This window comes from Notechis scutatus, chromosome 2 (assembly GCF_049901735.1).
Source record: "Notechis scutatus isolate UNSWTSFEM ecotype Mainland chromosome 2, rNotScu1.2, whole genome shotgun sequence".
NCBI classification, from domain to species: domain Eukaryota; kingdom Metazoa; phylum Chordata; class Lepidosauria; order Squamata; family Elapidae; genus Notechis; species Notechis scutatus.
Genome location: NC_142010.1, coordinates 10,800,811 through 10,813,198, shown reverse-complemented (window position 1 = coordinate 10,813,198; position 12,388 = coordinate 10,800,811). Strand labels below are relative to the sequence as shown.

Sequence of the window (12,388 nt, the reverse complement as noted above, 5' to 3'; positions counted from 1 at the left end):
TCCAATTTTAGATACTTCCAATTTTACGTGGGAGAAAACCCGAATAACCAAAGATTCACATACAAATACCCGCGAAAACCTCTGTGTGTGTGTGTGTGTGTGTATATATGTGTATATATATATATATATATATATATATATATATATATATATATATATATATATATATATATATATAATGTTTTCGTAGCACAAAGCCGAAAGCACCAGCCTGAAGATGGCGAGTGAGACCTCGTCGAAACATTGCCGAGATGCTCTCATTCTTACATGGGAAAAGAGACCGAACACACAAGACCTGCATATATATATTTCGCTTCGTGCTTGCAGCGAGCAAAGCGTGATCGGAGCTGCCGTCTCTCTATAAATACTGGTAGGGAGGTTGGCTGTGTTGTCATTTCTTGATTGGTTGATGGAGTTGATGTTGGCAGATTGGCTGGCTTTTTCGTAAGAACACGTGTGGCTGAGGTATTGGCTGTGTGTCTATCAGCCTCCTGTGTTGTAACGACCTGGGTAATGGGCTGTGTGATGACCTTCTGAGTTCTATTGTTTTGACCTCCTGGGTCTTGTGCTGTAATCTCCTGGGTTGTAATGACCTGGGTCATGGGCTGTGTGATGACCTTCTGAGTTCTATTGTTGTGACATCCTAGGTCTTGTACAGTAATCTCCTGGGTTGTAGGCTGTGTTGTAACATCCTGAGGTTTTGTGGTGTAACCTCCTGAGTTCTGTGATGTGATATTCTGAGCGGGTGGCTGTGATGTGATGTTCCGGGTTTTGGTTTGGCTCTGAGTTTGAGGCCTGGATATGTGTTTATGGCGTGTGTCAGTTTGCTTGGTTTGGGGGTCGGGTTGTGTGGCAGCTGGTGATGCAGCCGTGGTCTGGTTTCTGGACGGTGGTTGCCTTTCATCTATGGGATGGGTTTGGGTTTGAGTCTGGTGAAGGAGATTGGTGGTGGTGTCATGTGTTGTTTTGGGTCTTGTGTTGGTTTTGGTGGCTGGGACTCATTTGTTGATAAGGGCTACTTTCCCCTCTTAAAATAACCTTCTTTTTTCCATTCCAGCCTTAACATAATTATTTTGAAATTCAATTTTTTTCTTTTTTCCTTTTGGCTTCATTTTCCAGCCTTTTGTGAATTTTCTTATGCCTCCGGAGAGATGAACTCCAACCAAAAAGTTTTCCGCACTCAGAGCACTTATGAGATTTTATCCCTGTGTGAATCTCCTCATGGGTCCGAAGGTCACCAATACGCACAAAGTCCTTCCCACAGTCCCTGCAGGTGTGAGGTTTCTCTCCTGTGTGAAGCCTCTCGTGGACGTGAAGATATTCCTTGTAAGCAAAAGATTTCCCACACTCCAGACATTCATAAGGTTTTTCTCTGGTATGAATTCTCCGATGCCTCACAAGGCTGTCATTCCTGAAAAAACATTTACCGCACTCCAAACATTTCAGAGAGGTCACTCCTACGTGCTTTATCAGGCTGTGTTTTCTCAGGGTTGACAAATAAGCAAATACTGCCCCACAGTCTAAACATTTGTGATCTTTTCTTCCTTTGTGAACTTGCCCGTGACGTGTGAGGCCTCCTTTGGTAAGAAAAAATGTTCCACACTCGATGCACTGAAAGGGCTTCTCCCTCGAGTGAATCTTCTGGTGTTGACACAGGCTTCCCTTTACAAGGAAGCACTTCCCACACTCTGTGCACTTGTAGGGTTTCCCCCCTGTGTGGCCATCCTGGTGTGAACGAAGATAGGACTTGCCAGAAAAGCTTTTCCCACACTCCTCACATTTATAGTGTTTCTTTCCTCTGTGCCGTTCCTCGTGCCTGCAAAGGTCCGAAAAATACACAAATTCTTTCTCACAGTCTGAGCATTGATAGGGTCTGTTGCCAGAGTGGATTCTCTGATGTCGTATCAGGGAGGCCTTGGTGCAAAACATTTCCCGCATTCTGGACACTCTTCATTTTTCTCCCTTCGGTTTCTTTTCTTGTGACTCCGAAGAGAGGATCGCGGGGCAATTTCCCCCTGCACGCATTGTAAGACTTTATTTCCTGGTGAACTTTCTGGTGGAGCCAAAGCTGCGACTTCTGAGGGAAGGTCTTCTCGCATTGGCTGCACTTGTAATGTTTCTCTCGTGTGTGAAGCTCTGATTTTTGACATAACCACAATCTTTTCCTCCACTTCCGGCATTCCTGAGATCTCTTTCTTCCTTGGTGGATTCGCTGATGGGCTCCAAGGTCCGAGCCTTTAGCAAAACGCTCCCTGCACCCTCCGCATTTGTAAGGCTTCACTCCAGGGTGGCTCCGGAGATGTTTGTCAAAGCTCCAGACTCCAGGAAAGGAGCTCCCACAAAGAAAACACAGGTGGGATCCACTCCCCGTGTGCAGCTTCCGGTGGATCAAAAGGAGGGACCAGTAAGTAAAGGATTTCCCGCACTTGGAGCATGTAGACAATCCTTCCTGGTTCCTCTGAGGGGAACTCTGCTCAGAGGGTTTCCCCCCATGCATGGTTTCTGGAGGCTGCTCAATTGAAGGGCTTTGCAGTCCAATGTTTGGTGAGAGGTTGTTTGTTTGTTTTTTTCCACGTAGCTCCTGCTGGACGAAGGGAAAAGAAGTGAAGGAAAGAGTTAGATCCTTTCTCTTTCTGAACCCAAGTATCCCAAACAATAGCTAGGACAGGGGACTCCAACCTTGGCAACTTTAAGCCTGGCGGACTTCAACTCCTAGAATTCCCCAGCCAGCAAAGCTGCCAAGGTCGGAGACCCCTGAGCTAGGAGATCCCTTCCATGAGCCCTGGTAAGATTCCCAAAGCCTCCCCCCACCTCAAAGCAATGCTGGGATCCTCTTCGGAAAGATCCCCCTTCCCCTTTCTTAGCAGGTGGGGAGGGATGGCTGACAAGAGTCTCTGTTGCTCCCCTTTTGCCTGACTGAAGTGGGATAATCTCCATCTTTTCCTTTCGTTCCTTTGGGATTTTGTGCGTGTGTGTGTGTGATGCAGATGATATGTGAGATCCACTGTAATAACCCGCACAGGACTTGCATGTATCCATACATGTGGACAGTAAATCCTATGTAGATATTTGTGGACATTGTTCTTTGTTGACACAGATCAAGATGGCCGCCACCTAAAATGGCTTCCCATGGTTCCTTTATGGTTTAGGGAGGGTGTACAGGAAGTCCTTGACTTACAACCATTTGTTTAGTGACCAAAGTTACAACGGCATTGAAAAAGAGACGGAATGACCAGTTTTCACCTTTTGTTCTAACCTAGGCTTCCTCAGAAAGCATAAAACACAATCTTAATCCTGGCAAGACCTCTTTTATTTCCACGTTCATTCACAGCCTGCAAGGCTTCACAAACAGCCTTTCAGGGGAATGTTTATAAACACCCACCTTATCGCACTTGGAATGCGGCCACAGAACTAATTGCCAAATGCAGAGCAAGACCAAACTTGACACAGAGTCAAACAGAACTTTTCAAAGCTTGAACCGACCAGACAAACTCACATCCCGTTCGCTCCTCTTTTATGTCCTATGGGAGGGGCCAATCATCTCCAAGGTGCGGGCTTACTCCCGAGTCAACCCTGCTTTCTCAATTGTTCTTGTCCTCTGGTAGGTCTGCACATGTGCAGGCTGGCAACTGGTTCCAGAGACTCCTCCGCATCACTGCTGTCTGAACCTGAAGGCAGCTGATGACTGCCAGCCTGCCCTGGCCCCATTGCTGCCTCTGATGCAGAGCCCTCATCCGGGCCTTCCTCAGCCTCCAGAACCGGCTCGGGTTCCTCCCCAACCTCCTCACTACTGTCCCACTCTGCTGCCAGCTCTGTCAGCTGCCAGCGGGCTATAACACTTTCGTCCATGAAGCATCCCCACAGCCACTTGATAACTAGCATGTATTTTTGAGGGTTTCACTGTCTTGGGGTCATATGGTCCCCTTTTGCAACGTTCCCAGCCATTTTCTGATCAGGAAAGTCAATGAGGGAAGGTGTCAGGATTCCGGCAGTCACCCCCATTTAAATCATGAGTCTTGAGCGAAACTTCCAAAACTTCAAAAGGATTTATTGGGAGTTAAAATCTGGCACTGCCTGGGTGTAGCCAACTCTGAGGCACATCATTCATTGTCACCCTTGACCCTGGTTTTCCCTCCACCCCCTGGGTGTATCGTAATTCATATTCTCCAATGGGACACATCCATAGCCAAGAGTCATCAATCATGCTCTCCAGTTAAAATTTTGAGTGGCAGAAACTTCAGTCACCTAGTTACTATCTTTGAAAAACTATTTATGGAATGCACTTTCGGTTTGCACGCTGCCGTACGTCTCCCCCCTCCCTTTCTGTTGGCAACTCTAAAAAAGACCATAGAAATATTTTATGAGTTGACAGAAGGCAGATTCATTTGATGAATGCCATGATTTATTTTAACAACTGTGGCAAAAAGGGCATGAAATGAGGAACAGCTCCCATAACAACTGAATCACTTAGCATTGGTAATTTTGAGGTCTGTGGTCATAAGTCGAGGACTAACTGTACAGGTAGTCCTCCACTTATGACCACAATTGATCCCAACATTTATGTGGCTAAGTGAGAAACTTGGTAAGAGAATTTTGCCCCGTTTTATGACCTTTCTTGCCACATTTGTTAAGGGAATCACTGCAGTTGTTACATTAGTAACACAGTTGTTCAATGAATCTGGCTTCCCCACAAAAGGTTGCAAAAGGGGATCATGTGACTCCAGGATGCTGCAACCATCATAAATGGGAGTCAGTTGTTCGGCATCTGAAAGTAAATCACGTGATCATGGGGATGCTGCAACGGTCGTAAGTGTGAAAAGTGGTCATAAGTGTCATGCCCTTGTTGGAGTCTGATTCTGAGGGGGAGATTGAGCAGCTGACAGGGAGTGGGAATGTGGCTCTGGTGGCTGTGGAAGAAATGGGGGAAGGGCACAGTCCGGCTGGGCATTCAAAAAGACCAGGACCATCCCTTCTTCATCCTAGGGCACACAGGGAGGAATGGAGAAGGGAGAAACATGGCCTACGGGAGAGAAAAGGGCCCTGATCCCTTTCATTAGTTGCAGCTGGGAGAACAGGATATAAGAGGGGCGTTTGCACACAGCTCCTTACTGGAAGCAAAGCATGCATTATCTTTGTCGCGGCTTATCTGGGTTTTGGCATCCCCCCCAACTGTGGTTGCTGCGTTATTTTGTGGAAGTCTGCAATTTATCATCCTGGCCTGTCGTGTTAATTACTTCAGTGTGGTTTATGTTGTTGTTGTTTTATTTCTAACTATCTTTACTTTGGGTTCGGACTGCATTTGTTCCCTTCGTAGACTGGTTTTGGAGAGTTTGATATCCAGCCGAGGATAATTGGACCTTGGGGGCCCAAGTTGGAGGCATTAAAGGGAATTTATTCTGCTTTCGTGACTTTGTTATTTTTGTGTCACTTTTTTCAGTCCTGTTGTAAGTTTCTCCCAGACTACCTTGTAGTTTCTCCCAGACTACCTGTACATGGGTTCAGCAAGGACTCCAAAGCTTTACGTTATCCACCAGACGGTCCTACCTGCCCAGGTCAGGCTTTGGGCTCTGTCCTTATCCAGTTTCTTTTGGCTTAACGGAGGGGTGGGATTCAAATTTTTTAAAGAACAGATTATGTGGGTGTGGCTAGGTGGGCGTGGCCATGGGACTGGGTGGACGTGGCTTTTTTTGTTTTTGCAGCATTCCCCCCGTGCTCTGTTTTTGAGCCTCCTGGGCCTCAGGGGAGCCTTCTATTTTTGCTCCCAGAAGGCTTCCCTGGGGCCCAGGAAGGAAATAAAACAGAACCTGGGAGGGGCACACAGCACCTCCCCAACCTCCATTTTGGGGCCTTTGGGCCTCAGGGATGCCTCCTGGGAGAAGCAGTAAGACACCCAGGTCACCAGACAAGACAGTTGGGAAAAGGGATTGGCGAGGAGGGTATGGGGTCCCTCCTTTTCTGAACACACCAGGGATTTACACACACTCACGTCCGACCCAGGGAGCCGGATGCGCACGGTCTCTCTGATGGGAACTGTGAACGCCACTCGCTTTCTACTGGCCCACGGCGCTGGACACTCATAGTCACCAATGGGAAGCGCAGTAGTCTTTCACCTAAGTCACTCCTGACAAGTCCTCCCACCTTTTCCTAAGAGAGGGTGATCAGTCCTCTCCTCCGTCCCTGCTTACAGGGAGGGATTATTTCCCAAATCCAATACTTGCCTGCAGGTGTCTTCCCTCTCCACGGCCGGCTGGAAGATGTCCTGGTCTCCTCACCTTTCACCTGTGGTTCTTGGAGGTGTCAATCGCCGCCGCCAGAGAACAGCAGTCTCGGGAAGTCCCTCAGATTCAAAGGACCGATGGCGCCTGGGATGTTCCCTTCAACTCACCGATGCACTGGCACTCGGGATGGACCCTCCAGCGGGCCTCAGGGCCCCTTGTGTCCTGCCGCGGTTGCCATTAAATGTTGCAGCAATTCTTGCTTCCAAATCAGGACACAAGACCACGAAAGGTTAGGGAATACAGGTTTTTATTTGCGCAAAAGGTTCAGAGTATTAGCAGGGCAAATTCTGAACCCCCAGCTCTTCCTGAGGCATTATTTTTATACCTATTATGACCTCAGCTTAGGATGGGGCGTTCCTTTTATTACATTTTACCAAACAAGTTCAATATTGTATATATCTCTGAGAAGGAAATATAGAGAAAATGAGAAGTACAATTTTAATTGCTCAGTTATCTTACACCATCAGCTATTTTCCATGTTCACCCTTGTTTACAGTAACGTGGTTAGTTCCAGTTCCCGAGTTCAGCAACTTTGTGGGTTTTCACAATGTTATGTTAAGCAAAGCTTCGGGGAAATTGGGGATTTTTGCTAAATATGACTTGCTGACTTGTGCTAAATATGAAAAATGCTTTATGTGTTATTTTTCAACTGCTTCACTGAAACATTACTTTTATACATATCATGACCTCAGCTTAGGCCGGGGCGTTCCTTCTGTTACATTTTACCAAAAAAGGAGAATATTGTATACATTTCTATAAAGGAAATATAGAGGAAATGAGAAGTACAATTTTTGATTCCTCAGTTATCTTATACCATCTGTTATTTTCCATGTCCACCTTTGTTTACAGTAATGTGGTTAGTTCCAGTTCCTTAGTTCATGGCTTTACACAATATTTTTACAAGAAGCAAGGCATGGGGTCAGGGGATTTCTGCTAAGTGAGTACATTCTTTATTAGTAATTTTCCATACTGCTTCACCAGAATTCTCCACCCAACCACTGGAATTACTCCCCCAGGTATGTAAGCTTCACAAATCACCGTTAAACAAATCAGGGTTTAGCTGAGGGGTCTGTAACTTCTGGGATGAAGACCGATCCCAGCTCAGAGAGTGTGCTACAGGCAAAACCCAATTTCACATCATGGCCTTCACGGTTAAGCAAATCAGGCATGATATTCCCCTCTGAAAAAAAAATCGGGGCCGGCCAAAAGAGACCCCCCACCGCCCGCTCGCCCGCCCGCCCGGGCGATTCCCCAAAAAATCGGAATTCCGATTTTAATCGGAATAATATCATGTCTGCAAATTAAATAGAATTAACATGGTTTTTCTGCCTTCTTGTATTTCATCATTTCCCCTTCCTTCAGTGCTGCAGTTTGCGAACAAGGCCACCGACCAACCTGTACCTCCTCCTCCTCTTCTTCTTAGTTCCCTCTTTCTCCCTTCTCTCCTTTATAGCTCAATTCGCCTTTTCCCTTCCTTTTCCCTCCATTTCTCTCTCTTGGGCTTCCTCTCTACCGCTTCCTAACAAGACCCGGCTCGATTGAAAACTTTGTGAAACACTCGTCAGTCAACCTGAGGCGCTGACATCCCGGGCTTCTTCAAGGGCCAAACAAAGAAGCAATTGATTTACAGAAGTTCTGCCCAGTTTGGTCAAACAAAAAGCAAGAGAAATATTTAAAAACAACAAAAAACTGAGGATATTTATTCCCTCTTCTTCTAAGATTAAGCACAAAGAGGATCCTTTCTGGGTTGGGAGAACCTGAGTGATTGCTTTTGGGAATGAGGAAAGAGAGAGAGAGAGAGAGAGAGTCAGAGAAAGGAAGGAAGGAAGGAAGGAAGGAAAGAAAGAAAGAAAGAAGGAGAGAAAGAGAGAAAGAAAGAAAGAAAGAAAGAAAGAAAGAAAGAAAGAAAGAAAGAAAGAAAGAAAGAAAGAAAGAAAGGAAAGAAAGAAAGAAAGAAAGAGGGAGAAGGAAGAGGAAGAGAGAGATAGAATAGATAGATAGGATAGAGAGATGGATGGATAGATAGGATAGATAGATGATATATATCCTATCTATCTATCTATCTATCCATCCATCTTCTATCCCGATGATAGATAGATGGATGGATGGATGGATAGATATATCTATCATTATCTATCTATCTATCTATCTATCTATCTATCTATCCATCCATCCATCCATCCATCCATCTACCCTGATGATGGATGGATGGATGGATGGATAGATCTATCTATCTATCTATCTATCTATCTATCTATCTATCTATCTATCTATCTATCTATCTATCTATCTATCTGATCTATCCTATGGATGGATGGATGGATGGATGGATGGATAGATAGATAGATAGGATAGGTAGGTAGGTAGGTAGGTAGGTAGGTAGGTAGATAGATAGATAGATAGATAGATAGATAGATAGATAGATAGATAGATAGATAGATAGATAGATAGATAGATAGATAGATAGATAGATAGAGCCTTTTGCAGGATCCAGTCTGTGTCGATCCCCGGGACCAGAGGGGTTTGTCTTCGGACTCGTGCTGGAGCCCATCGCCACGGAACCTCTCTCTCTCTCTCTCTCTGTGTGCTGTTTGTGATATTTATGGCGCCTGTTGTGTGGGGCTGTTTGAGACGTTGATTGGGTTGGCTTTTAAGTCGTTAAAAGTGTCTCTACATTTCTTCTTCTTCTTCTTCTTCTTTGCTTCTTGCGCAACCCCCGGCTGGAATCCGGGGCCCGAAATTCTTCTCCCCAAAACAAACCTTTCCGTTATGGAGAACCTCCCGACCGAGAAGAAAAAGAGGCCAAACTTTCCTGCCATTGTCAGGTTTTCAAGGCTCTTTCTAAATAGATCCAACAAGCTACAGGTCGATCCATTATTGTTTTTGTGTTTTTTTTTAATTTTGGCCAGTGCGCTTGAAGACCGGAAGGGTTTTTTGTTTTGTTTTTTTTGGAGGGGGGTGTGTGGAGTTAAAGATCCCTACCTGGCAAAAGCGGGCAGCCTTCTCCGAAGGATTCAGCGCCGATGCAGGGAAGGGATCGCGGGGGAAGGCGGCGGCGGCGGCGGCTGCGGCAGCAGCAAGAGCGAAGATCCAACCCGGATGACTTCCAGCAGCCGAATGAGCAGAGAAGAGGAAGGGATCGCGGGGCTTCGGGGAGGGGGCGGGGCGGTTCCTCTCGGGCCCCGCCTCCTTCAGACAGCCACGCCCGCCTCCCCTTTGACAATGAAATCCGCGCTGCCTCCCGCCCATTGGGCAGCGGGGAGGAGACTGGCCCCGCCCATTCCCCCCCCTCCTCCTCGCGACTTCTCTTAAGCCAGAGCGGTCGCCTAACTTTGCAAAGCTGGCTGGGTAATTGTGGGAGTTGAAGTCCGCCAGGCTTAAAGTTGCCAAGGTTTATTTATTTTATTTTATTTATTTATTTATTTGATTTGCCAATTGTTTACAAGATAATAAGTATAAGTGTATACATAGTTGTGAATACATGAAATGGGTACATATAAGAAAAATAAAAGAAGAATAAGAGAAACAATAGGACAGGGACGGTAGGCACGTTGGTGCGCTTATGCACGCCCCCTACAGGCCTCTTAGGAAAGGGGTGAGGTCAATAGTAGACAGTCTAAGGTTAAAGTTTTTGGGGTTTGGGGAAGAGACTACAGAGTCGGGTAGAGTATTCCAGACATTGACCACTCTGTTGCTGAAGTCGTATTTCCTGCAATCAAGTTTGGTGCGGTTTACTTTGAGTTTGTATCTATTGTGTGCTCTTGTGTTGTTATGGTTGAAGCTGAAGTATTCATTGACAGGTAGGACATTGCAATGTATGATTTTATATACCATGCTTAAGTCAGACCGAAGACGGCGTAATTCAAGGTTTTCTAGTTCTAGAATTTCAAGTCTGGTGGCATAAGGTATTCTACAACGAGTAGAGGAGTGGAGAACTCTTCTTGTGAAATATTTCTGGACTTTCTCAATTGTGCTAATATCAGATACGTAATGTGGATGGAGACCCCTGCAAGCTGCTCGTCCCCCCACCCTTCTGATCCCTTCAATGCCAAGCGGGGCAAATGAAGGAACGTTCAAATCTGGGTGTTTGGAAAGGGGGTGAGCAATGTGTGTGTATGTGTTGCAGCAGATCCTGTTTCCAAATCAGGACACAAGACCACGAAAGGTTGGAGAATACAGGTTTTTATTTGTGCACAAAGGTTCAGAGCATTAGCATGGCAAATTCTGAACCCCCGTCTCTTCCTGAAACATTTCCTTTATACCTAAAATGACATCATCTAGAATCTGGGCGTTATTCTTAACACTATTCACCAAATAAGGACGGTTATACATATTTCTATTACATGTTTCTACATACGGATTATAATAGAGGAAATAAAAAGTTCAGTTAAAAGTTCATTTCAGAGTACAGGTCAAAGTACATATTCAAAGTTTCCAGTTATCTTACACCATTTGGTTATTTTCCATTCTTCACTCTTGTTTACAGCTATGTGGTTAGCTTTAGTTCCTCAGTACAGTTAGAATATGGGAAGTTACAAATATTCCTTTTGACTCGCTACAGGAAGCATGCAGGTGTTTCTTAATATGGCTTGCTTATAGTAACAGAATAATGTTTTAGATATGTTTATATGAAAGATATGAAAGTTTATATTTCATCCTTGTTCAGCTCCCTCTTCATATGTGTGTGTGTGTGTGTATATATATATATATATATATATGAATGAGAAGAGGAAAGAGGAGGAGGAAGAAGAGGAAAGAAAAAAGAGGAGGAAGGGGGAAAGGAGGAGGAGGAAGGAAAAAGCAGGAAGGGAAGAAGGAGGAGGGGAAGAGGGAGGAGGAAGGAAAAAGCAGGAAGGGAAGAGGAGAAAGGAGGAGAGGAAGAGGAAGGAAAAAGGAGGAAGAGGGAGGAGGAAAGGAGGAGGGGAAGAGGGAGGAGAAAGAAGAAGAGGAAGGAAAAAAGAGGAAGGAGGAAAGGAGGAGGAGAAAGGAGGAAGAGGAAGAGGAAGGAAAAAGGAGGAAGAGGGAGGAGGAAAGGAGGAGGGAAGAGGGAGGAGAAAGAAGAAGGAAGGAAAAAGAGGAAGGAGGAAAGGAGGAGGAGAAAGGAGGAAGAGGAAGAGGAAGGAAAAAGGAGGAAGAGGGAGGAGGAAAGGAGGGGAAGAGGGAGGAGAAAGAAGAAGAGGAAGGAAAAAGAGGAAGGAGGAAAGGAGGAGGAGGAAGAGGGAGGAGGAGAAAGGAGGAAGAGGAAGGAAAAAGGAGGGAGGAGGAAAGGAGGAGGGGAAGAGGGAGGAGAAAGGAGAAGAAGGAGGAGGAGGGGAAGAGGGAAAAAGCAGGAAGGGAAGAGGGAGGAGAAAGAAGAAGAGAAAGGAAAAAAGGAGGAGGAGGAAAGGAAAGGAGGAGGAAGAGGGAGGAGGAAAGAGAAGAGGAAGGAAAAAAGGAGGAAGGAGGAGGGGAAGAGGGAGGAGAAAGGAGAAGAGGAAGGAGGAGGAAGGAAAAAACAGGAAGGGAAGAGGGAGGAGGAGAAAGGACAAGAGGAAAGAAAAAGCAGGAGGGGAAGAGGAAGGAGGAAGAGGAAGGAAAAAGGAGAAGGAAGAGGAAGGAGGGAAGGAGGAGGAGGAAGGAAAAAGGAGGAGCAGGAGGAGGGGAAGAAGAAGGAGGTCTCAAGGCGCCTTATAAGGACATAAAAACTCAATATGAAAGAAAGAAAAAATAGTAAGAAAAAAAGAAAAATAATAAAACAATAACCCCACCACACCCCAACAATCAATATTGTCTCCATCCCATACCAAGATCTCAATCCTGACTAGATACAGGTAGTCCACGACTTACAACAGTTCATTTAGTGACCGGTCGAACTTACAACGGAACTGAAAAAAAGTGACTGATGACCCATTTTCCCCATGATCGCATAGTCAAAATTCAGACCCTTGGCAACTGACTCATATTTATGACGGTTGTAGAGTCCTGGGGTCCTGTGATCCCCTTTTGCGACCTACTGACAAGCAAAAATCAATGGGGAAGCCATATTCACTCAACGACCGTGTTGCTAACTTAACAACTGCAGTGACTCACTCAACAACTGGGTCAGTTTTACAACTTAGGTTATAACTTTC

General features: G+C 45.6%; 1 protein-coding gene across 1 annotated transcript; it reads right to left on the bottom strand.

Moving 5' to 3' along the window:
- Positions 1-328: 328 nt before the first annotated feature.
- On the bottom strand, positions 329-9,351 carry LOC113429921 (uncharacterized). The gene is given in 4 exon segments (XM_087953188.1): positions 329-1,922; positions 1,925-2,017; positions 2,020-2,584; positions 9,261-9,351. Coding segments are annotated over 3 exon segments (1,413 nt in total). The 5' UTR covers positions 2,498-2,584; positions 9,261-9,351; the 3' UTR covers positions 329-1,080.
- Positions 9,352-12,388: the final 3,037 nt, after the last annotated feature.